The sequence below is a fragment of the Poecilia mexicana genome, unplaced genomic scaffold (assembly GCF_051168715.1).
Source record: "Poecilia mexicana isolate PSO_F unplaced genomic scaffold, ASM5116871v1 scaffold_2, whole genome shotgun sequence".
Taxonomy (NCBI): Eukaryota; Metazoa; Chordata; class Actinopteri; order Cyprinodontiformes; family Poeciliidae; genus Poecilia; species Poecilia mexicana.
In genome coordinates this window covers 5,434,127-5,460,588 of record NW_028263371.1, presented here as the reverse complement: position 1 = coordinate 5,460,588, position 26,462 = coordinate 5,434,127, and the positions used below count along the sequence as shown (strand labels likewise).

Sequence of the window (26,462 nt, the reverse complement as noted above, 5' to 3'; positions counted from 1 at the left end):
TTTCTCCCCATTTCTTTCTTTCTTTTTTTTTTTACAACTACAAACTTCAGTATGTTTTCAGTGGAATTGTTATGTGAAATGAGATCTAAAGAAATTGAAGCAAAGGGTCTAAAACAAATTATCGAGTCAGTTTTTGACAATTGCATGCCACTTTTTTGTTTGCACTCCTCAATCGTGTTACTTTGTGTTTGTCTGACACATAAAATTCCAGTGAAATATGTTGATGTTTGAGTTTGCATCTTGAGAAAATGTGAAAAAGATAGTGGTAGGAATGTTTTTTTTTTTTTTATGCAGTGTCCAACATGCTGTAAAAAGTATTCGACCACCCAACCCCTACGTACATATTTTGTTTTTTTTGCATTTTTGTCAGACTTAAATAATTTATATTAGGAAATAAATGGTGATATCAGCTCCTTCAGACTAGCCAGCAGCAATTAGCAATCACTTGGTGGAACTGTTATCTGCTGAGCTCATTATAGGAGCAACTTCTCAGCTGGTAAAGACGTTGTTAAAGGGTTAATTGAAGGAGCCATGTTGTGATAACTTCCTGAAGGCGAAGTTTCAGAAAGAGCAGGAGGTTTAAAGAGACAGAGGCCCAATTTCAAGGCGATGAGTTACAAAGTTAAATTTCTTTTGAGTTGCATTTGGCATATATGCCGTTTTCATAACAACTGAAGGTAACATTGTTTGTCTTTCGTCCCTCTACCCAGGGGAGGAAGTGGATTCTCGGCCATGTGGTCTCAAACCACCCTCCAGATTGTGCCCCAACGACTCATCGTGTGAATCCGGCTGGATCGGACCAAACTACGGCATCACTCAGTTTGACAACATCCTGTTCGCTATTCTGACAGTCTTCCAGTGCATCACTATGGAAGGATGGACAGAGATGCTCTACTTTGTATGTCTAAAAAACAACTGAGCTAAACTTTTCTTTAAACAAAGAAATGCACATAAATTTTAAACAAGCCCTGAAGGTTTTATTTCCAACCAGCCGCTCTGCATATTTTTGAACTACTTCCAAGATTCTGGGAAATAAATAGACCAACAATTTATGATGTCTTTCTAAAACTATTCTGATCTGTTTTTCTCAAATTCTTTAGCTTTGACAAAGTATTTAACATTTTTTGACCACTACATCTCCTCTACACATCATTTGTGGATTAAGAACAGAATGTACTTTGGAAAATTAACAACATCAAAGCCTAAACACTCAAAACAAACTATTTACTTGTTTTAGATAATGTAGACATGTTATATACGCAGAATCCTGAAAAAAAAAGTCAAAGAAAATTGGAAAAACGACAATTTTGACTCATAAAGTAAGTTTTAGTTTCACATTTTTCCTGGAAAAGATCTTAAATGTTCTTAACAGTATTTGCAGTGGTATCACAGCAATATCCGTCATTAAAACAGAATCTGGTGATATTTGGACGGAATCTCAAAGATATGTGAAAATAGGATTTCTTATGTCTAAATGAAAAAGTAAATTAAGATCGTGCTTAAAGACTTTATCCAAAATGTTTTTCCCCATCTTTACTCGTTTTCGTCAGCTCGACCTCTTCTCATCTGCCCTTTTCTTGCTTTTAGAGACCGTCCCTCGCCCCCCTTCCTCACCTCCCTTTCTTCAGGTCCCTATTCTGGTCCGTCTATATTTAACATCTTTTCTGATGGATGAAGCCTGACTTCCACACTCACGCATGCAGTCAGGAGGGAACCGATGAAAGTTTAATAGCCATGTGGCAGCCTGCATTGTGCCATCTGGATAAAGATGAACCTGACACATGCACACAAACACACCAGCAGATGACAGATCCATGCAGGGAGTTTCATTTAAAAAAAAAAAGAAAAGAAAAAGAGGAAAGACGATATCGCCATTAAGGTCATTTTTTTTGGATTGTCAGTTGAGTTTGTTTAGTGGTGGAGGCAAATGTAAGTCATTGTGTTTGCGTTCACGATGAGCAACTCGGTACAACAAATGAATGCAAGTGAAAAATTTGCTGCAACACGACACTGGACAAACACTGTGTTTTTCTTTTTCTAAATTAAAAGAGAGCACCTGCTTTCAGGTTTATTTGTACTTTAAAAAAAAAAAAACTACATATATGCAAAATCAACACATCTGACATCTGTTGTAAAATGTAATTTATTGCTTTTTACGCTGTGCAAACTTTGTTATATTTCTATTTTTCGAAGGGTTTTGATTACAGTGAGGAAGGAGTTGATTCTTGTAAAATAAGACGGACTATGACCCCTCTCAAAAAGCAAAAGTTGAGGGAAACCTTCTGTCGGTAAACGTTGTCAAAAGGGAAACAGTTTCAAAAGCTGGATTGAAGCGCCCCCTGGTGTGTAGAAAATGATGCATGGTTGGCTCAAAACATTCGTTGACAAACGGCGCCTAAAGAAAGTTGAGGACAAAACGACCAAAACTAGAAATATTGAAAATATTTGATGGTTGATAGGAAGCCCATGAAATTTTCCATCTCTACTTGACATCAGACCTAAACAATCCAAACCAAAGCCGAGACATTTTGTCCGAACCCAACTTCCCATGTAAACGCAACATACGATTGCTAATAAGCTCCCAGTTTAAAATGCTTACTAGTGTCATTCTCCTGTGCTTTGCTTTTGTTTAACATCTTCCAGCTCCAGTTTGTCTCTTGTTGTAACCGCAGGATGAGTAAAGGAAGAATCATCTGGGATGTGTGATTGATAGGAGCGGAGCAAAATGGGGCCACATGCATTTAAACCTATTGGCTCATACTGATCATGTCAAACCAAAGAAAGCCACTAGAGTTTTTGTTCCAGAGGAAAGCTTTGAGATTACACACCAAGTTTCATGCCCCATGTGAAACCTGAAATTGCTGAATCCTTCATGTGGCTTTTCTCTCGTAGAGCAACGATGTGGATGGCAGCATGTGGAACTGGATGTACTACATCCCCCTCATCATCATCGGCTCCTTCTTCATGCTCAACCTGGTGCTGGGTGTACTTTCAGGGTATGGCCTGAGCTCTTTCAACCTGTAGCTCTTCGAGCAACTTCCACATTTCCTTTCCACGTTGCTTCTGTGCACTTTGTGACGAGCAAGAGAGAACGTGATGTAAAATGTTCCCCGCAGTGAATTTGCCAAAGAGAGGGAACGGGTGGAGAACAGGAGCGAGTTCCTCAAGCTGAGGCGGCAGCAGCAGATTGAGCGAGAGCTCAACGGATACTTGGAGTGGATCTGCAAAGCGGGTCAGTTCATGCTGATGGACAACGTTTCATTCCGATACGCACAGCTCCGGCTGCTGGATTTACATCTGCTACTCCTTCACTTTTTGCAGAAGAGGTGATTCTGGCTGAGGAAGACGCCACGGGGAACTTTGATGGTAACTGATTGTCCTTTTTTGTTTTTTTAAGAGTCTTTTTGCTCCTCCAGAGCTTTGTCAGATTATAGCAATTTAGAATAACCATGGCATCAAAATGTGTCGTGTTGTTGGAGTTCTGACTCGTTATTTAAATGTGGAGACAAGTGAATAAATGTAGCACGTGTACGTCAACAAGCGACAGACTGTGGGAGTGAGACTGACATTTCAGAAAATAGAGGGATGAATAACCAGCCTTCCTTTCCTGTGTCTCACTAGGTTCGAGACGAAGGCCGACCATCAAAACCAGAAATAACAAAACAGAGCTGTTGAATCAAGAGGAAGGAGAGGACAACATAGGAGATGCAGTAGGTAAGGAAAATGGAACAATGTTAGTACACATTTCATAACTTTATTAATCATTTTAGTTGTGATGCTTTAACAGAATTTAAAAAGCATTGATGGAGAAAAGAAGCGTTCATGAAAGTTTAAAGTAGTTTTTTGTTATCTTTTGTGAATGATGCACCTGATGTTTTTTTTTTAATACTTATTTTTTATTGAACATTTATGAACACATACAGTGGAGAGGCACTTGGTGTTTCATAAACTGTTGATGATGAGTTTATGGGTTGCCGTTTGTAAAGTTAGCCCTATTTATAAATGTCACAGTTTCAAAGTAAAAACACTATTAAGAAGCTATGTATTTAGCTTCAAGCTAAGGTAAATATTTAGCTAACAAGCTAAATATACAGCTTCAAGCTAAATATTTGACCTCAAACTAAATTTTCTAGTTGAAAATTAAACATTTGGTTTGTTAGCAAGGTACATATTTGTCCTCAAAGTAAATACTTAGTGTGCAGCTAAATATATTTAGCGCTAATCTAAATATTTATTTCAGTGCTTCTCTTTATGTTTAGCTTGAGCTAGCTCAGTGCAGCTAGGTTAGCTAGCTTAGTCAGAAGCTCAATGTTTAGTTAATTAACAAGCTAAATACTTAGCTTGAGGCCAAAATATGCAGCTTGCAAGCTAAATATTTAGTCTATAATATTTTATTCTAAGCTAAATATTTAGTTTGAAACTTAATATATAGTTTGTAAGCTAAATATTTAACAGCATAGTTAAATATTTAAACTGTGACATTTATAGTTGAAAGCTAAAGTATAAATGTGTAGTTTTAGTTAATGTCAATGAGTAACATTTGTTCACATTCATTCATGGTGAAATGTTGCTCATTTCACCATGAATGAATAACATGGTGACACTATGACTGAAAAATGAACTCCCATTTTGTTTTCTGATGACAGGCTACATAACCCAAATTATTGCTGTCAGTTTGTTGACTGTGTGACTTTTCACACACCAGCCCCGCTGAGTTGCCCTTCTTGCCCATAGGATTTGCTCGCTCCAGCATAAAGAGCGGTAAGGACGGGACGAATTACAGTAAGAAAGAGCGACGGATGCGGTTCTTCATCCGGAAGATGGTGAAGACGCAGGCCTTCTACTGGACTGTCCTCTGCCTGGTGGGCCTCAACACCATCTGCGTGGCCGTGGTGCATTACAACCAGCCAGACTTTCTTTCCGACTTTCTCTGTGAGTAAACAAACAATAACTTTTCTCCAGCTATCACACTTTGGTCACAAAGCACACAGCTGCTTTTCTCAGCACTGCAACACTCAACGGTAATTCAGTCTTTAACGTGCGGTTTGAGATACTTTTCACTCTCTTTGTGCTTTTATAGATTTTTCTAACTTTTTGCTTACATCGTTTGCCTGATCTGGTGAATAATCCAGATTATTTACTGTTCAGTTGCGCTATGGTTTTGTTGGTACTGACATGCGAGACGCATTCAGCAGAATCACCTCGTTGTCTCTGGCTGCTATCCAACACCATTAGCATATGAAGCTGGAGTTCCTGGTGGAGTCCTTTTATCACTACGCTGTCATATACTCTTCCACTCATGCCACTATTGACTTCTACTCATATTAGTCTTTGTCGATTACTCATGCACGCTGCTTTCTGACTGTATTCATCCCAACCTCTGCTTTTATTTGCACTTTCTCTCCGTTTTCCTTACATTTGTCTCCATCTGCTGCTACCTCCACACCCTGTTTGACCTTTTTTTCCTCCTTTTTCTACATTTGTTTTCCATTCCTCGACAAAAATCACACCTTCCTCACTTCCTCTCCTGTTCTTCTCTCCTCCTTCAGTCTATGCAGAGTTCATCTTCCTCGGTTTGTTCATGTCTGAAATGCTGATCAAAATGTACGGCCTGGGCATCCAGCCCTACTTCCACTCCTCATTTAACTGCTTCGACTGTGTGGTGAGTACCCCGATGTACACATGCACGCGCACACACACACACACACACACACACACACACACACACACACACACACACACACACACACACGCACGCACAAACACCCCCCCCCTACACACACACACACACACACACACACACACACACACACACACACACACACATTCGCTTCTTGTAACGGCTCGTATCTTTTGAATGGATCAGGCTTAATTTTGTACATATTAAGCTCCAACCGGTGCTTCAAAACACGTCACCAGTGTGTTTTCAGTCAAATGTAGCCTATTTTACTCGTCTTGCTTGTGAGTTTTGTATTAAAAAATTAAAAAATTGCAGGCTCTTTCAAGAAACACTAACCTATCCACTGTAAGGTGGCATATATTTGACACAACAGCGACTTAAATCTCACACCAACGAATCAAGAATGACGTCTCCTTCTCATTCTGTTCTGCGCTGTTTGAGACTCACTCAGCACCGAATGATAAATGCTTGAACTGAAACAGTGAAACCCAACTCTCATATCGTTTCAGTTCACAAATATTTGACCGCCTGTAGGGCATTGAATGTTTATTGCTAGATGGTGAGTTGATCCTTAAATGTGGGATAAAAATAAAACCTCAACAGTAATCCAAATAAAATCCTGTCTGGTTTTATTTGTCACTATATACTTAAGGGTCTACTTCCTAGTTAAGTCAGGTAATGAATGTTTTGTCACTTGAACATTTATTAACTTAATAAATAAGTAATACATTGTGTTTTATTTTATTTAATTCTGTATTTATGGATGAACTGACTCTACTTTCTGAGTTTTTTTTAAATAATATTTTGCCACTTGGAGCGGTGAATTTTTATCAGTTCATGTTTACTATACAAATAAATAAAACAGTGCATAAATGTCACTGTGAAAGTAACATATCTAATCTTTTTTTACTTACTTTTTGCCATACTTAAGAATCAACTTACTGTACTTTTCAATTAAATTGGCTGAAATATATATATATATATATATATATATATTACCATTTACTGTGTATTCCACTTATCCTGACGACTCAGAAACTTCAAAGACTTGACGAGATCGGCTACATTTTCTCACAGGAAGATGACAACATGAATGGCAGGACAGGAAGTAGTGTGCTAGCTGGTTCAACGTTTCCTCTAAATGATATGGAAGCAAATACTGCAGCACAGAAGACATGGAGGACCACCTTAACGCTTCAATGCTTTGAACTATGTTGCCAACTAGTAATTTACTGAACAGTCCTCATTTATTACAGTTAGAAACTGTGCAAGAAAACAACAATAAATTAATATCTGTTTGTTTCTAAGCAGCTATTTTTAAGCACATCTAAAACTGAGAAATAAACTTGGTAGATTTTGATCGAATTCAACTAAAGCACATTTTTTTTCAGTTACCTGGTTGGTGGGCTTGCTTTGAGATTATAAAGTATTTATTAAGCGTATACACTGTTATTCTCAAGTTGTTTTCCTGAAGTTGTATTTCTGGTTCATTTAAAACACAAATGGTCTCTTGGAAAAGCGCAACAAACAGAGACGTTTGGTTCTGCACAGCTGAAACGCTCCGGATTTATTTGCACCGTAGACGAGTAGAGACGATTTGCACTTCAGCGCAATTACATTCCTAAAATAACCAAAGTGGAGATGTATTGTTTGTATTTTCTCTCCTTGTGCGTGTGTATGTGTGTGTGTTTCCAGGTCATTGTCGGTAGCATCTTTGAGGTTGTGTGGGCCACCATAAAACCAGGCACATCATTTGGAATCAGTGTGTTGCGAGCTCTCAGGCTGCTGCGTATCTTCAAAGTAACCAAGTAAGCGAAGTAAAAATCCTTTGTCTGGATTTCACTTTAATTTTTTTGTCTGTTCAACTCTAGTCAAATTCAGGCAAACTGTGAAAAATGCCTGAAATCTTAACGGCGGCATCAGGAAGCTTAATAGATCTGTTATCTGAGGCACTAAGGTTCAAACTTCGTAGATTGTTGCCGTAACATAAGCAGCATTTTTAAATTACAGATCCAAAATCTATTAATCTTGAACGGACGTGAGCGGATGCTGTTCTGGTTTTGTGAATGTGGACAGACCTTGAGTTTGCTCTCCCTGAAACTTTAGCCGTTATCGCCCGACGGTGAAGGTCACAGGAAGATTTAAGTCCCGAAATCCAAATGATCCCATATCAGGGACCCACAGGGACAGTAAGAGCAGACAAAAACAAAAGCTAAATATATTCTAAGTATCAGAAGTAAAACTTGTTTGACTTAGGACACGGTAAAACTAAAAAAAAAACTAAAAAAAAACAAAACAGAGCGGGCAAAGAAAAAAGAGAACGCAGGTTGAAAAGGTAGGTTACAGAAACTCCTGGAGAGGCAACGCGATTAAGGCCAAAATATCATGGGAATATGTGTACAGGGCAGAGTGTTCCTCTTTTTCCTCTTTTTTTTTCTTACAAAAGTTGTGTATAAATTGCTACACTGCAAAAATGTATTTAACCACAGAAAGAAAAGCATCCTGTTCAGACTATTTTCCTCATGCATTTCGATTTCTTCTGTTTTTGTTGACAGATTTTTTTTTATTATTTTGTCTCTCATCTAACTTCTACTGCTTCCTCAACACTAAATTACCTGTAGCACTCTGACCTTCCTCTTCCTCTTCCTCAGGTACTGGGCACCGCTGAGGAACCTGGTGGTTTCGCTGCTAAACTCCATGAAGTCCATTGTCAGCTTGCTCTTCCTCCTCTTCCTCTTCATCGTGGTCTTTGCTTTGCTGGGGATGCAGCTCTTCGGAGGACAGTCAGTGTCGCTGCAAACTTTACGTCTTCATCTGTTTTGGGAGTTTTTATCACTGCTGTATTCAGAATCACTTCTTACTTCCCTCTCGTCAGATTCAACTTTGAAGCAGGAACTCCGCCTACCAATTTTGACACATTTGCAGCAGCAATCATGACGGTGTTTCAGGTAGGAAAAAGCAAGTTGTGACGTCCTTTTATTACACATAATCAGAAACATTTACAAATCGGTCAGAGATCAACTTAAAAAGTTACAAAGCAGAGAAAATACAACGCAGTTATTTTTGCCAAGATCGTCTCCATAACTTTAACAAAGTCTTCCAAAGGTTCTCATAACCCATTTTGCTATGCAACAGCCACACAGTTTAATGCATTTTTATTAAGATTTTACATAAAAATAGCAAACAATTTGCTTTCCAGCAGCGTGACGACTTTAAAACGCACAGCTGGAGCTGCAGTGGAATGACTCGACTCAAATTCACACGAGCAGAAATCTGTCTCGGTCAGCCTGCATGTGCAGCTTAGTTTTCTTTCTCTCCTTCTTTATGTTATTGATGAAATGAAGTTTCCTCTCCTCCTTTTTCTTTAGATCCTGACAGGAGAGGACTGGAACATGGTGATGTATGATGGCATTGAGTCGCAGGGTGGAGTAAAGAACAAAGGAATGGTCTTCTCCATCTTCTTCATCGTCCTCACACTCTTCGGCAACTGTATCCTGCCCTCGCACGCTTGAGCGCACACTTTCACCAGCGCTCCACGTGTTTAAACGCAAACGCGCGGAGCACATCAGACAGTTTGGTCACACGTGTAAGAAAGCTGCTAGTTTTGGTATTATGGCTTTTCATGTTAGTTTTATTAAAAAATGTGTCAGCTTGTCATTTATACAGTTTAAAAATGAATCAATTTAATGTTTTGAGAAGCTTACTCATATGTACATGTAGCATGTTCTGCTTTTAAACTTCATTTTGATTTCAGTTTGGTTTAGCAAACACAGAACTCCTTTGATGGAACCTAATTTTATTTATACGTATATATATATATATATATATATATATATATATATATTTTTTTTTTTTTTTTTTTTTTTTTTACCGTGTTTCGTTTAATCCCCAGCTTTTTGAAAAGTAGCACCGATATTTCCATAACTCCCACCACAGACACGCTGCTGAACGTGTTCTTGGCCATCGCTGTTGACAATCTGGCCAACGCCCAGGAACTTACTAAGGTACACAGTCCCTCATGTAAAGTGTTACTTTGGATTCTTTTAATTTAGTTAATTTTTTCCAGCTTCACAAACAATTTCTTCATATTGTAGATCACATATTTATGCCAATGTGACAAACCTACTCAGAATTACCAAAACATGTCATCTTCTGACTCATTGTTTTGGTTTCATTTATTAATTTTGAACAATCCTTCTCAACGTGTGATCACATCTAGTAATATCAGATGTATGTCTTCAGGTTAATGTGTTTTGTTGTCTCATATATATGTGCGTGTTGCTCTCTGGAACAAGGTTTTGAAATCTGAACCAGTATTTCTCTGACAGGACGAAGAAGAGCAGGAGGAGGCAGCCAATCAAAAGACGGCGCTGCAGAAGGCCAAGGAGGTGGCAGAGGTCAGCCCGCTGTCTGCTGCCAACCTGTCGATTGCTGCGTGAGTACACGCCTTCAGATGCAACTAATCACAGACTCAATGTGTGTAAAGGTGTTTGTAAAATTCAGTGTCTATTTAGAATAATATTGACATTTAATTTATTTCAGTAATTCAATTAAAAAAACTGAAGCTTTTAATGACACACAATATATCAGCATTCATATGAGTATCAGCTGATATTAGTGATTTTTTTATTTTTTTTAAACATATCTGTATCAGTTTGACTTTCATCTTTTTGTCGTTTTTGTTTCTGGAGGGGCAGAGGGTTGGCCATGTGGTGTTTGTTTGGTCAGTGAGATAAGGACATAAATATAATACCAGTCAATATCGGTTATCGGCCACAACAGCAATATCACTATTGGATATCGGTATTGGCCCAAATTTTCATATCAGTCTGTCCCTAATTGTCAGCATTTACTTCTGTTCATTCGATAAGTTAGAATATTATTGAGAAGCCCGTTTACTTCAGGAGCTTTCTCGCTTAGTGAAACACATTATTTAGATTAATTGCACACAGACGGATGTTTGAAAGCCTTTATTTCTGTTAATCACAATGAAAATTACATCAGACCAACAAAAAAAAAAACACTTTTAAATACAGAAATTCCTGCCTCCACTTGCTGAGAAGCTCTAGGAGTTTTTTTTTTTTTCTTTTTTTTTAGCAGAATTTGGCACCTGCACACTTTACCACAAATACCAGTAGCAGGTTTGTTGACCTGTGATTGATTGCAGAACTGATCCAAATACAGAATCTGGGAGATATTTTCAAGAAAACTTGAAACACTGCAGTTTGATCCCCTTATATGTAAACAACAAAATTACTGAGTGGATTTACTGTGTAGTTTGAGCATGATGACATTTTTTTTTAATAAAAATATTTTTCAAGTGATCTTGTTTATTATTCATATTTTTGCAAGAAACTGAATTTTGGGCTTTTACCACTGAGAATATTATAAAAGAGTATAATATTCTTAGAATGTTAAGAATCTTATAACATTCTAAGATAGTTATATGAATTAATTCCTTCACATTCACAAAGCTAAGGTCCCTTTTGTTACTCTTTTGCTAAATTATGCTGCACGTGCACAGAAAAGACATAAACCACGTGAACCGCTTGTCCTTTGCAGCTGCCTCCCATCATTAGTGATTGGCAGCAGGCATTCACAAACACGCAGCACACTCCCTCACACGCAAAGCGACACGCCGTCCTATAAAATATGATGAGGCAATTGTTCGCGGAGTGAAAAGAACAGATTCAGGGCTTTGTGGCGTATAGAAAAGCGGGAGGCGGACAGTCTAAACTGTTCCCTGCAGAAGAGAAACGCTGACATCAAAACGGAGCTCAAACAAACCGGCCGCCTCCTTCAAAGTCACTTTGGAGACTCTTCAGGCCCCTGTAGTTAGTTAGCCGAGGCTTTGACTGCAAGATTTCAAGCAGCTTCCTTCTTAAACATTCACAATCTGCTGCCGAGAGAAGATTAACACATTTTTACCTTGGGAAATTAGTTTTATATCGAGAATTAAGGTCACATTTTCGCATGCGGCACATTTCTACTGTGATTCTCCAAGCCTCTGAGATGGCAGGTTCTGTGCAGCACATGAGCACATCTAGTTCAATCTTACCGCGCTTCACACACTTATTCATTACAACACTCATCTTCTAATTCAAATTTACCCCTGCATGTCTTCTGTCTCAAATATCTTGTGACTTTTGTTTTCCTCCTAAATTCCCCCTGGAACATTTTTATTATTATTTTTTGTTTACTTTATCTCAATCTCTGACAACAGGAAGGAGCAGCAGAAGAACCACACCAAGCCCAATAAGTCTGTGTGGGAACAGAGAACCAGCGAGATTCGGCGGCAGAACTTGATGACGAGTCGCGAGGCTCTCTACAACGAACTGGAACAGGAAGACTGGAAGGTGGGAGGAGAAGGAGAAGGAGACGAGGTAAGAACCCCCCGTCTTCCTCCGCCAGACGCACCTTCTGTTGATTTAAAGTGAAATTTCGAGTTTATTTTAACAACTTATCTTGGAATGTTTGGTTCTGACCTGGTTTTTAGCCACCCTTCATTCTGGGTCATGCTGGCTCCACAGATGTTTTAATTCCAGAGTGTAATATCCCTTTAAGCTTGTGAAAAACTGCTGCCATTGCGCTGCTATGTGGGACGACCCGAAGCTGCGTTATGAAAGTGGGCCGCGCTGAGGAAGCCCGAGAGCCGCACTCAAACGCACGCGGCAGGCAACTCAAAACTGGAGCGGGTCAGAAATGAATCCGAGGCGAGACCATCAGCTGGACATGGCTCAGCAAACTGCATGAAAACATGACGCGTTAAATTTAAGCTGCTTACGTGGAATATGAAAACGCCGCACTGTTTGCTGAAGTGTGCATCTCGACTGTAGAGTCGGTACAGAAAATATTCAGACCCCTTTTAATTTTTCACTCTTAAATTTCTGATATTTCAGTTTTTCTTTTTTAATAAATTTGAAAAAAAATGTATACATTTCTGTTTTTTTTCTGTCAAGATGGGATGTTGAGTGTACATTCATGAGAAATAATATGAACTTTTTTATTTTAGCAAAAGGCTTCAATGAAACAGGGAAAAATTTAAAGGGGTCTGAATACTTTCTGTACCCGCTGTATATTGTGCAGCTTTAAAGGCCTGGTGTGAAGGATGGTGCGGTAATTTTAACAAACTTTTCAAAGCCTTAAAACTATCCAAAGCACACTGTGTTGTCTTGTGTTGGTTATACCAATACAAGACTGTTGTGTTGGTCCAATAAGTTGACAAACCAAAAGGTTACACACTGATTGTTTGAGTAAGATATCCTTAATGCCCAATTAATTACAAAAGAAGTTAAGTACCTGAGAGAATGCTTTGAGCTGGATGTAATTTTGCACAATGTCAGACCAATAAAAACAATCAATTTCCAAGGAATTGACATGGACACCGGATGGCACAAATGGTGGCATCATTAGTGAAGCTGAAGTGATACAGGCAGAGCATTCAGCAGACTAAAACAGCAAGTTAAAGTTTTCAATCCCAGTGGTTGTCTTGCAGACTCTTTAGATACCTTTAACACTTACTGTAGCTTAAAATCTGTTCCATTCTGGGTTTGCATGAGGCTGTTTGACATTCAGGTAACCTAGGAGGAAATAAGTCGCCCACATGATGTGATGATTCTGGTGACCCATGACCGAATGCACCGAGGGAAAACGATTGCATTACAAAACCCTATAAAGTCTAGCTGCACATATTTCAGTCTTTGTGACACCCTCTGCCATCCTTCTCAACAACCGCCGTCAGCCGCACTTCAGGTTCATCGATATAAATTTAAAAGCTATCATTCACACAAGAGCAGAGACAGAGCATTTGGAGGGTGTGCTCTACATATGTGGTGGCACCGCCGGGACAGGACCGATGCTGCTAATGATGCAGAGAGCCGTCACAAGGTGCGACTCCAGGGTTCCTCTGGTGGTTAGTTGTGGGACACTAACAGTAGAGGGTGTTATTGTGAGTCCTGCAACCACTTGAAATCTTTCTATGATCAGACGATTCGCCCAATCTTTCCTCAGTCCAGAATGTGTGGGATCAGCTCAGATATCATCTGCGACCCAGTGCTACTGCGCTAGATCTCAAAGGTCAATTGATGTCTAGTGCAATACATCTCAGTTGTACTAGTAGTAGTTGTAAGATGACTTGCTTGTTGTCCATCGATGTGATGTTGTTGTCATTGCCGTCCAGTCACATGACTTGTTTCAAAAACCTCTCTACTCTTTAACCCCACTCAGGTGTCGTTCCCACGGAAAGCACGCGGCGATGTGAAAACGCACCTGGACAGACCGCTGGTGGTAAACCCGCAGGACAATCGCAACAACAACACCAACAAGACCCCACCCGGCGAACTGCCACTGGATCAGCAGTATCGGCGTCAGGATGTCGACCACCGCCGCCGCGCTGCTCACCACTGCCACTACCACCGCCATCACCACCAGAAATCCACCAACCCCGACGGCGTGGATGCAAGCCAGCTAATGGAAACCAACATGGGGCACGGTTTCAGCTGCACGTCTCTAGGTAACGTCGAAGGAAACGTGGAGCGCCACGGGGACGAAGAGAAGCACAGCCACCAGAGTCATCGGGGCCATCGGCACAGGAACAGAGAGTGCAGGGAGGCTCGCAGCGTCTCTCCCCGTCACGGCGAAGGCGCAGACGGCAACGGCGAGGCGAGGAGATGCAGGCAGCACCGCAGGGCAGCCAGGGAGGGGGACGAGGCCAGAAGACATCAATGCAAAGCAGCAGAGGGAGACGGAGAGAGAAGTGAGGAAGAGGGTGGACAGAAGACAAGACGACATCGGCACTGCAACCAGGAACGATGCCGAGGACATCGTGTCAGAAAGTAAGGAAAAGAAAGGATCTGTTTTTCATGTAGGAGGCAACATAACTTGATTTTGTCAAAGTGAGAGACGTGTCAAATTCAGTCCTTATGCCTGATGTCTTGCAGGTTGTTAAGGTTGTCCTGGTTCAAAACACCTGAAACCATTAAATGGTTACTTACTTCTGCAGAACCTCATGACATTGCCAGAAACACCTAACATATGCAAGACGCTGGTCCTTAAGGACTAGTAAAAGACTACTATGGTTTTATTAAAACCCTTACGATTTTTTATCTTTAGATACTTAAAAAATGATGAGAAAATGTTACCTTTATCACAGTTTAATGTCTTTTCTCTTCAAAGAGAACCTATTATTCAAAATTCACTTTTTGCATGTTTTTGTTCTCCGTTTGGGTCTCAACTGCCTCTAAAAGCAGCCCAAGATCTAAAAAAAGGAAAGAAAAAAAAACACCCAGCAATTTTTGATAATAAGGTAATGCCATTTCAAAAACCTGGCCCGTCACCTAGCAACCCAACGTGCTCCAGCACATTTGGTCAGCTGGTTTTACCGCTGTATGAGCTGTTCAATGGAACACACGTGTTTTGTTGTTGACTTACCATCCAGAAACCACTTGCTGCGTTCTTGTTGGTTGTGCAGGAGGATCCACTTCTGCTTTTCAAACATGAACGGTTGTATAATTGTGCATCTGTTTGCAGCCATTTTCACAATCAAGTGTAAACATCATCCAAGAATGATGGATATTCATAAAAATTTTTGTGCAAAACAAGGAGTGTTTGCATAGCCCATTGACCTATCTGAACTTGTTCAACGATGAATAACAGATCACCTTTAATGATTCTATTTTCTTCTCATTTTTGCTCTATTCTCGTCTCTTTCTTTGCTCTGTCTGTTCCATCGCCCATGTCAGGGAGCATCACAGCACCTGCCCCAGCCTCTCAACTACTCGGCCCATACAGCAGTACAACGAGGACCTCGACAACTTCCGCAACAACAGCAAGCTGGCCAGCGCCCAAGAGCACCCTTATGATCTCCCACCCGATCACCCAGACCATCCGGACCACCTCAACAACCTGCTGAACTGCCATGACGCCGACACCCACACCCTGCTTCACAGCATGGACAGCCTGATCTTGACCAGCATGGCAAAGCCCGAGTACACAGCCATAGACATGCCCCCGGTCTACCCCTACCCCTCCACCAACGCAATCTTGCAAGGTAATCGTCATGGGCGTGCAGCAAGGCGCATTAGAGTTTAAAATAAAAACATATTTTAAGCTTGAAATCCTGTCGTTTTTATGTTTAAGACTCTTATTGTGAAGTAAGGAAGGAAGAAGTTCTTGAATTGCACTGTGGCATTGATAGAGTTGGCTAGAAAAAGACTTTTTGTTGGACTGTAAAACAAAACTCTATTACAAAATCCTTGAAGAGGCTGCTTCAGCTTTTACTTTGTTTTTCTGGCTGCATTTTGCATAATCAGTAGAAGAAAATAACGGCAGGTTATGTACAAGTCATTTGGAAGTGTTGTGAGAATACAGTTAGCAGTTAGCAAGTAGCAACCAAAAAGTTAGCATGAGCTTTGGAGCTACTTAAAGGATTAAAAAAAAAAAAAGCCCCATAAAATTCAAAAAGCCCTAAAACATGCTATTTAAAAACCTAGAGTGAAATATTCTACATTTATCACAGATTATTTAGTGCATTTTTGCACGGAAAAATGCAAAAAAAAAAAAAAAAAATCAGATTTTTTTTTAAATCTGGGAAATCTTTTGCATTTTTATGATTTTAAAGAATAACAGATTCTTTAAAATATGTGATTCTTTTGTGATTTGTGAGACCTTTGTTTAAGATAACCAAAAATAATTGGGAATTCTTAGATGTCACAAAATAATTTCTAACTTTTGTGTTTTGCCTCTTAACCCTCAAATCGCTTACATGTTAATGATAGGTCCATGACATTTAAGGCATTTGTAAATCCAGTATTATGAATTCTCCAGTCTCGGGAGCTAAATTTAGTATCACACCCCAAGAATCACATCAAAGAATCTGAACAAACCTGACTTTCCTGCGTACGCATGGTCATACAGGCAAGTCAAATTTCTCATTCCACTTCAGACTATTCACCAATCCAGTTTGACCGACACTGTTATTCCCCCTCATGTACTTTCTGTTCCTTAAATCAATGCTGGTGTTGCATATATTGTGATGGTCCGACCCCCTTCTGGTCAGCCTGCCACTTATTTACCTCCTCTGCTTACTTTCATCTCTGTGCTCAGTGAACAAGAACGCCAACACTGACCAGAAGAAGAGCGAGGAGAAGAAGGAGGAGGAGGACGAGGGTGAAGATGAAGACGGCCCCAAGCGCATGCCTCCCTATAGTTCCTGCTTCATAATGTCTACCACCAATCCGTGCGTAGCTTTCTACTGAATCTAACTCAAAATCGCAGTGTTGTGTTGTGCAGCGCTCGGCATCGAAATGCCCTTTTGGCATAGATTTTTTTTAAAACGTTCAAATGTTTTGCGAACCGTTTGGCGCCAACACGTGCGCGCATTTGTGTGTTTGCATCAGGTTTCGAAAGTGCTGTCACTACATCCTGACTCTGAAGTACTTTGAGTTCAGCATCCTGTCCGTCATTGCTATGAGCAGCATCGCCCTTGCAGCAGAGGACCCTGTCAAGCCCGACTCGCCACGAAACAACGTGAGTCTTTCATGTGTTAGCGCCGTCCTTGTCACCTCCCAGTGTGTTCGTGTCCACATCGTTCTGTCGATAAAACACACAAAAAAAAAGTCTTCCAAAGTCCAACATTTATTTGCTTACTTAAAAGATGTCAACCTTTCTAGCAAAGCAGCGTTTTTCTAGTGATATTGGAGCCTGATGCAAAAATAGAGAAATGTGCAACGCAGCAATGCAAATGGAAAACTTTCTTTGCCTAAACATTTATGAGATTAAAATAGAGAATCAGTAGTTGGAAACATATTTAGGATATTTTTTACTCACTTCTTTCCTGTCCTTCAGCAGTATCCTCTCTCTGTTTCAATTAGATTTACAAGGTCAATTATGCAGATTAGAAAAAAATGACAAAATAGCCAATAGCTAATTACCACAGTAGTCTACAAGAGACCAACTTAAATACGGGTTGGCAAATTTTACAGTGTTTAAACTTAAGTCCTGAGTTCATAAAGCAGAAGAACAATTTAGTTGTTTCAACCCGAATTTATCAAAATATTTGGTAGTTTATTAATACAGCACAGTTCAAAGTGCTTTAAATCATAAAAACGCAAAAACAAAACATCGTAAAAACAACATACAGTCAGTCACCAATTGAGAAACCAGCAACAAACATTACATTTGGGTCGAGTCCCATCATCAAATATGTTGACCATTTATTATGGTTCAAAAGTGACTCTAACCAGGCGTGGTTTCAGCCTTGATGTAAAGGAACTCAGTGTTTCAGCTGTTTAGCTGTTTTCTGGAAGTTTATTCCAGATTTGTGGTGCAGAAAATAGAGACTAATCTGTTAAAGCTCTTCCTCAAACTGCTCAGTATGGAAACGTCCCATGCAGGAGCAGGGTTGAGCTCTGCTGTTGTATCTTATGTTTGGTTAAAATAATAAAAAGAAAAGTTAAATTGATGTTGTAGGTTATGCTTATATATATATTTTTTAAGCTAGGTGCGCAGGGTTGGACATAAACATCTGCTGCTGTTAAAAAGAAAAAACTGATGCGAGGAACATGAGCTTTAGGATTAAACTCATCAACGTTTTTGACCTAATCCTTCCTTTTCCCCTTTTCTCCTTTGCGAATTTGATAATTGTGTCTCGTGGTTTTGTGTCGCTCTGCAGGTGCTGCGTTATTTTGACTACGTTTTCACAGGGGTCTTCACATTTGAAATGTTGATCAAGGTAACAAAGTATCACTGAGAGATTGTGGGTGTTCTATGTCTGTAGTACGTATATGCATATATATTTTAACTTTTAAATGTGCAGTGAAATGTGTGAGTGTGTGTGTGTGTAAGTTTGTGTCTGAAATCTACATAAAAGGGTTCCTACATTGTGTTTGGAAAAGTATAGAATTTGCTTTTACTCTTTCCATGTTGTGATCTGCATTTGTTGCAGATTTTACTATCAATACTTCTTCTAAAACATTTAGAGACTCTTGATTTTTTTTAAACCCTCAAACAAGTAGAGACTTAATCTAACTGAATATTTCTTTCCAAATTTAAGCATTTTTTCTATTTTTTTTTTACTTGTTCAGTCTTAGTTAAAATATCTCTAATTAGGGCCGAGCAAACTGAAAACCAGTCCACTCCAACCACCAGCTCAGTTTTTCCTTCTATATCCCATAACTTGGATAGAAAGAAGTCTGTAGTGATGAAGCGAGGGATGTGTAGGAACCCCAGCATGTGCTTGTCTGTGTCTGTGTGGTTCTGAACGCTCTTCGTGTTTTCCAGATGGTCGTTCTCGGCTTGTTTCTCCACCAAGGGTCTTACTTTCGTGACTTGTGGAACATACTGGACTTTATAGTGGTTAGTGGTGCTCTGGTGGCCTTTGCCTTCACGTAAGTGCCCCACTTCACCACCCCTTCACTCTCCTCTTGGTCACCTTCACCACACGCACACGCACACACACACACACACACACACACACACACACACACACACACACACACATTTTACCATCCACAGAAAGGCCCGGGCTACACAGCCTTGTACGCTTAGTTACCCAGACAATCCTGATCTGTCCTCTCTCTCTCTCTCTCTCTCTGCTATTGTCTCTCTCTGGTATGTTTAAGAAATCTTCATCCTCTTCCTCTTTGCTATCTGCCTTTTCTTTCTTCCTTCTGTGTTATTTTAATTATCTTTCTGTCTTTTTTCGTTCTTTTCCTCGGGTATTGTCTGCTCTATTCATCTCTGTCCTCAATGAACCCACCTTCTTTGACTGCAGTCACTTCTTCTTCATTGCGTCACGTAATTCACGCCCAGTTTCCATCTCAGTTTCCTCATCGGTCAGCATTACATATTTCAATCAAGCGGTCTTTCTACACATCATTCCCAGTTTCATCTGATGACACCCCGTCTCATGATACTTCTCACCCAAATCTCATATCTACACTCCGGAACAGGAAATTGGCTTCTTGACGTTTGCTTTTTCTTGAGATTTGTTCAGGAGCTTTCCTGACGTTCCAAAGAACGTTTTAACTTCCACAAACATCAGCGGACAAATATTCTCACCGCTGACACTCAGATACGTTTCTGGAGTGTAGTGGCAGCATCTCTAACTTCCTCTTTCCTCCCAACACATGGAAAACCTAACCCTACATCTGTCCCTTCACTATTTTATAAACCATCGCTCACCAGTTGCTCCTTTTGAACAGTATTACTCCCCATATTCCTTGCTCCTGTTCCCTTATTTTCCCCTATTTTTCAAATCATGCCGACCTGATATTTCCTCCAAGCAGGCCGTGAGTCCTCCCTTCCTCTTTTCTTGCATCTAAATATCTAGTTCTGGTCCTTCAGTCCCTTGTTCTACACCTCTAAGATCCTCCATTGTTCCTTACTGATCACACTCCTCCCTCCCCTCTTGCCAGCCTTATTCCTAACATACAGCCAGTAGGATACCGTCAAGTCGATCTGTGTGCTCAATTTTCCATCCTCAATAAAGTGTTGTCCTCTTCAACATGTCTTTTGGACATAAAACTAATAACTTGATGGCTTTGACAAAATCCCAGTAAGTTGCATTACATTGTCGAATTTATTCAAGAAAGCGATTTCAGTTATGCAACGTATGTTTTATTTGGCATGAAGTGGAAATTAAGCTTTGTACCTCATGCTCAAAATTTGACCAACCACTTTTGGTTTTACGCACACTTTTAGATTTATCTTCTTAAAAAATAACATAAAATTAATCATAGCTAATTTGATTACAGAAAAAAAAGATCTATTAATTTTGTAGAAAGAATTGTACAGTAAAAAACATTCTGACATTATGCCATGTGTGTACTTGCACATACAAATGTTTCCAATGACTCAAAGTCCATTCTCTCTTTTGCCTCAGGCACAGATAAATATCTTTATATAAACACTATTTCATAATATAATGAATAACAAGCCATTTTCTGAAAGCATGGTGTGCTCTAGATTGGTCACACCAGTAGAAGATTGAAATTGTTTTTAAATTCTCTGTTTTTCTTGATTGATAGGTAGATGTGAATAAATCCGTTGGCCAAAGAGAGTTCATGTCTAATTGACCCCAAGGTGAAGAATGAAGTTAGGATTGTGATCGTTAAAGGTCTAGGTCAGGGTAGACGCTTCTGCTGTATGTTAGGAGCAGATCCCATGTCCCATAATTCCCCTGGTCCACATCTGTCATCCTTATCTGGTTCTCTCTTTTTTTTACAATCCTCCTTGTTTCAAACTCCATCGAACATTTGTCTAAGCGACCAGCTGACAGAGAACCATTAGAGCCAACGTCACGTCTATCCTAACCACGCCACTTCCTCCTCATCCCTCTGCATTCTCCTCGCTGGAGGTCTCAGTTGTTCAGTCTGTGGGGGTGAGGGCATCCCAGACACCTTTAACCCTTTAAGTGCCCAGGCTATCCATACGTCACACAGAGGAAAGCTGGCAGCAGGACATCAAGTCGCCCTCTTACCCTTCCTTTTCTCGACCGGCACACATTCAAACCCGCACACACACACACACACACACACGCTCTGATCCCCAAGTGTGACTTTAACGAACCTGGAGGCACAGGTATTTAACTCTCTTTCCTTTGCACGGCCTGGGAAAGTACAGCCGGAGGGAGGGGAAAAGGCGAGCATGCTGGGGTAGGGTGTGGCGGGTGGAATGATTCGTTTTACTGAAACGATATAGATTTATGAAATAACTGCAGTGCTGTGAGAAAGTCTTACCACCCCTTTATTCCGTTTCACATTTTGCTTCAAAGAAGCCAGGCTCTCTTAGGGCGTCTTCACACCTGATAGTCCGGTAGATTCGGTTCGATCGGAGATCAAGGTTGCAGCATTTGCTGCATTTTCAGCTGGTGCGGTTCTCTTTCACACTGCCCTGTGTCAAACAAACCATTTGAAGAACATGTTCACCCCCCTTGCTTGTAGTGGTGTTGCACCAAAAACTACTGAAGGAAGCAACACAAAAACCTCCAAAGGCAAAACGAACTGTAAGCGAAAATGGAGTTAAGACAGATTTTAGCAGTTTTAGGATTTCCATTTTGTCTTTGGCAAAAACCATGAGCCGTTTCTCCAACTAGCATTAGACTCAAGCATTTGTTTTGGTTGTATTCACCCAGAATGCCCTGCACTAAAGTCCGATTCCTCCTGTCTCCGGTCCAACTCTGCAGTCACATGAGCATTTGCACCACGCCAAAGTTTGCTTCCACCAAACCGAGGCTGAAGTTTTCAGGTGGATCAGAGGCCGATTGCCTCCCTTCCCAAACTAACTGGACTTTCTACACAAACAAAGTAGAATTTGATTAAAGCGGACTAAACAGGGTTGTTGTGAACGCACCTTACAGAATTTTACAGTTCTCCTAAATAATATTTATTCAGATTTTTCAAAGGTTTTCAAAGTTTTTCTTTGGACTTTCAAAGCACTTTTTCATTCATTTTCAGTTCAGTTTTTTATTTGTGCTCCTTCTGTCCAAAAACCCTTCAAGCATAAAACAGTTCAACTCCAGGGCTAAACCAGTTGTTGCGTCTAATAGCCAAGAAACTTTTTTAAATTTAAGCTCTCAACACAAGGCAGGAGTGAGCAACTTATTGCTCCTAAAGGCCAAATGAGTAACTCTGATTGCTGCTCAGGGCTTCATTATTGGCTGGATGTAATTGTTTGAAGTGTCTTTTGAAAACAATCCTTCAGCTGTAGGTAAAAGTAGCCCGAGAATGTTGAATGAAATTCAACATTACTGATGACAAAACCTTTAATATTTGAAAATCTGAAAGCTTAAATTGTTAATTCATGTTGTAATCCCTGAGAACAACAACCTGTTTGTTCAATCAGATACATAAAGGATGGATCTCTCACCAGATCCTCTTCTGGGTCTGCGCTGGATTTTGTTTTCTTATTTCTTAAAGAAAAGACGTGATTGTAGAAACCATCGTAGTCCCATACTTTTTTTTCCGTCTCCTTCTTTATTGTATATTTCAAAACATATATTTCTCTATAACAAAGGCAGCAGCAAAAAATCAAAAAGTCCAATGAAAATCTTCGAAAGACCTTGAGAAAGACTGAAGAAGTCTTATTTAAAACCAATTTTAAAAGGCTACAAGCTCATTGAGGTTCTTAGAAGCAGATTGTGGAGAAACAAGGGATGGTTTAAAACTCTTTAATAGCACTTTATGTTTAATAGATGCCTGTTAATGACAATAGTAGTGGAGTGGAGGAGCCAGGTTGGGGAGCCTGTTTGTTCATCCTCCTCAAATGCATGAAGCGGCTGCATGAACACAAGCCTGTGATGCAGACGACGGTTCAGCGCAGCGAGTCGAGCTCAAGTTAAATGTAATATCTGGACTTATAGAAACTGTCAAAGAGAGTTTACATCAATGTTAAAAGTTGTAAAAAAAAAAAAAGAAAGAAAGAAATGCATGCAGAAGAGGCTCCAAGACACTTGACTGACGAAGTGACAGAAGTTAAAGTTGAAATAGTTTAATGTGGTCCTGCTGCAATGGGTTTCATTTATCTTCATGCTGAGCCTATTCGATTTTTTTATTTTTTTTCTTGAGAAGAAAATCTTCAAAAATAATTTAGCAATAAAGAAGAAGTCAGAGTTTTGAAAATCCAGCCTTCTTCGTCTTGTATCTTAAAATTCATTCTTTGAAAAAGCCTCAAGAAAAATTGTTTCTCTTCCTGTTCACTTTGCGTTTAGTTCGAGTAAATGCATTTTTGTGACTAAATAATATGATTATTAACAGATAAACTTTGTCTGATAATAAAACTTCCAGTCCCTGTTTTTGTATTGGAAAACATAACTATATTTTCTAAATAATATAACATTTTCTAAGCATTTAGTATGGAAGTCTAAGGTTAAAATTATGTCTTATAATTTCTGTGCTTCTCAAACTGGGAGTAAAAGAACAATATGATGATTAATTATAGTTATGTTCCTGACAGACCTACTGCTCAGATGTTGCTTTCTGTAGTTTTATCAGCGCTGCTGATTAAAAAGTTTGATAACTTCTTAAAAGTTATCAAACTTTTAAGAAAGTTTGAATTATCAAACTTTCTTAAAATAAAAACAAAAAAATGACTTTGAAATAAATGTAATTTCCCACTTTCTTGTCAATTTAATAGGGACTTTTTGATACTTCAAACTGAATGAAAGTTTGAGTAATTAATAGAAAACAACCAAACAGCTGAATTTATCAGTACGTTAGAATAGCAGTAGGCTAAAGCAGGAATGGAAAGGTCAGGCTTTTTAAAGATTGGTAATCGGCCAAAAAACTGCAGTTGGTGCACAAATATCAGGTTTCTTTCAGCCAGCTGGCCAGAAGTGCCCAGCAGCAAATACTGGAATGGGTTATATAAACTATTTACACCAGACAAAACATCTCATGTCAAGGACCAGGAGTACAGTTTAAAACCTTGGTGAACCTGTTAGAAATATCACACAGAAGCTTTTATTTCATCTCAAATTTAGAAATCACAGGTTTCTAAAAACATCTGGAATTGTTTCAATGAAGTAAGGCTTTGATATTTAAAAAAATAATAATAGCTACACTGCCCCCTGGCTGATAGGTTTGTTATAGCAATCTGAAAATCACTCCACTTCTCCACCCTGCACCGCATGACTTCCTGTTGACAAATCAACGTCTCCTCCTTCCCGTTATCTGTTGCTTTCCTCCCCCTCTCCCCTCTTCCTCTCACCTTCTTACTTAGCGAACGAACTCTTCCTGTCCTTTATGCCCTCACACCGTAGTCGCTGCCTCTATAGATACTAACGCATCGCAGCTACCCTCCCCACCTTCGCCTCTTCTTGCCTCCCATCATCTGCTTCGGCGCTACACCTAAACACAGCGCTGCTCCAGCAACGCACAAAACACCTGCAGTTTCGCTCTGAAGCATGACGTCTTTATGAAACCAGATAACTCGACGAAGCATTGTACAGATGACCTCTTGTTGGCATGGAAACAGTACAATAGCTTCATATCTGTGTGCGTGTTATAAACACAACTGTAACGCTTCTGGCATTCTCCAAACAAACGCTGAATGTTTCAAAGTCGTGTGACTTTTTTCCGTGCATGTGGCGACAATATTCTGTGAGAATGCCATTTTGTACTATTAAAGGTATGTGTGTGTGGGATGACACACACACACACACACATACACATCCTGGTTTCTTGAGTGTCCACTCATGACTGATGAGTGAATGTTGCTCTGAGGTCAAGCAAACCTGGAAAGGATCTCCTTGTAAAAGAGTTTAAGAAGCAATCCTCTTTTCCTGTGCAGATGTTGTGCATGCTAAGGAACTTTGATGCGAATTCCTCTAGGTGCTGCATTTATAACGAGGACAATTTGTGCCGAGGGTCCGGCCTAATTGATCATTATGGCCTGATTAGATAGGAGTCAGTGAAAATGGATGGACCGATTGAGATTTCACTTCCAATTACAAAGCCAGTCCTTCACTGGCGCTTGCAGTGGCACTAACGCAGAGGATGGCCACAGAAAGGAAGGATTTAGATTAAATTTGTCTTTTGTTGTGTTTGTGGATCCTGGAAAATGCATCAGGTTTAAGCAATCCCGATAGAACAATTTTTTTTTTTCCAAGAATAATGTTGCCATAGTTTAAGTTGGGAGTGTTACCTCAGCTTAAAACAAACATTGAAGCAAGAATGTAACTGTACAGTTTATGATAGCAGTAGAGCAACAAAGTATGGATGTTTTTTTTGTTTGTTTTTTGTTTCATGTGGCAGATTATCTGGTGACGTTGAATTTAGTATTTGGAAAACATTAGCTCTGGTATTTCAGCTGTCCATGTTCAGCTAAATATTATGTCATTGCTTACTGCTAAGCAGCATACTTTGGTCTCTTCAGCAAATAATCAGCTTAAAAAACAATATTCTCTCAATAAATTAGAATGTCACAGAAAACTAAGTGATCTATCTTTTCTGAAAATGTATAATGATTGTAGTTTACAGCTAATGGAAAAGTCCAGTCTCCAGTAAATTCTGTTATGACATTAGCCTGGCCATTGGCTTCCTATGCAGTTCCACTCGATTCTCATCTCTCGTCACCGCTCCAGCTGGGATTTCTGCCGTTCACTTGGATTCCTCCGGTAGAATTTCAAACGAGCCAATCGGCGAACAGAAGGAGATGTTGTGAACGATAATGTCGATTTTATGTGCTGTTTTCGAACTGTAGTCTGTCTGTAGTTTCAGCAGTGGCTGCGGAGGAAGTAAACAAAGTCGTTCAGTCCGTTTCGACCACGCCTCCAAATATCGAATTAACGTCAACAGCCGGCTTGTTTACAGCACAGACAATTTCCAGTTAGCCTTATAGAGTCGAATTGGTGCGTTACGTCACGGCTGCACGTTAGCAATTGGGCAAAACTTAAAACCTCAACAGAGTGCACGGGTCCAGGAAGTAATCGTTATCGTTTCTCAACAGCTGAGTGTCCAGACAATCTGTGGGAAGCAAAATGTACAACAAGGGGGCTGGTTTTTAAACAGGATAATATTACATAAAACCAGATACAAAGGATGTTAATACAGAAATGTTGGGAACCTAAGTATGTGCATGTGCTCAATAGAAATTCACTGTTTGGTGATGTTCTAATTTATTGAGTTGTACCCTGTGTGAGACATAAAGCAGTGACTATTGACTGCTGCTGTTCAACAATCTTCTGGTCTCATCAAGCAGAATGATCAGAATCATCAACCAGTTTTTCACAGGTTAATGTCATGGGCCTCATATATATATGATCAGTGAAGATTGTGTTTTTCAG

General features: G+C 39.8%; 1 protein-coding gene and 1 long non-coding RNA gene across 2 annotated transcripts in view; both read left to right on the top strand.

Annotated features, from left to right (window-relative positions):
• LOC148160340 (uncharacterized) overlaps positions 1 to 26,462 on the top strand; it is a 259,172-nt gene that overhangs the window by 18,673 nt on the left and 214,037 nt on the right. The gene's annotated exons all lie outside the window — the stretch shown is intronic.
• cacna1ab (calcium voltage-gated channel subunit alpha1 Ab) overlaps positions 15,328 to 26,462 on the top strand; it is a 62,921-nt gene continuing 51,786 nt past the window's right edge. The window contains exons 1-4 of the mRNA XM_088009495.1: positions 15,328 to 16,916; positions 17,077 to 17,206; positions 18,351 to 18,410; positions 18,959 to 19,065. Coding sequence (XP_087865621.1) covers positions 16,873 to 16,916; positions 17,077 to 17,206; positions 18,351 to 18,410; positions 18,959 to 19,065 — 341 coding nt within the window. The 5' untranslated portion in view covers positions 15,328 to 16,872. The remainder of the gene's footprint in view (positions 16,917 to 17,076; positions 17,207 to 18,350; positions 18,411 to 18,958; positions 19,066 to 26,462) is intronic.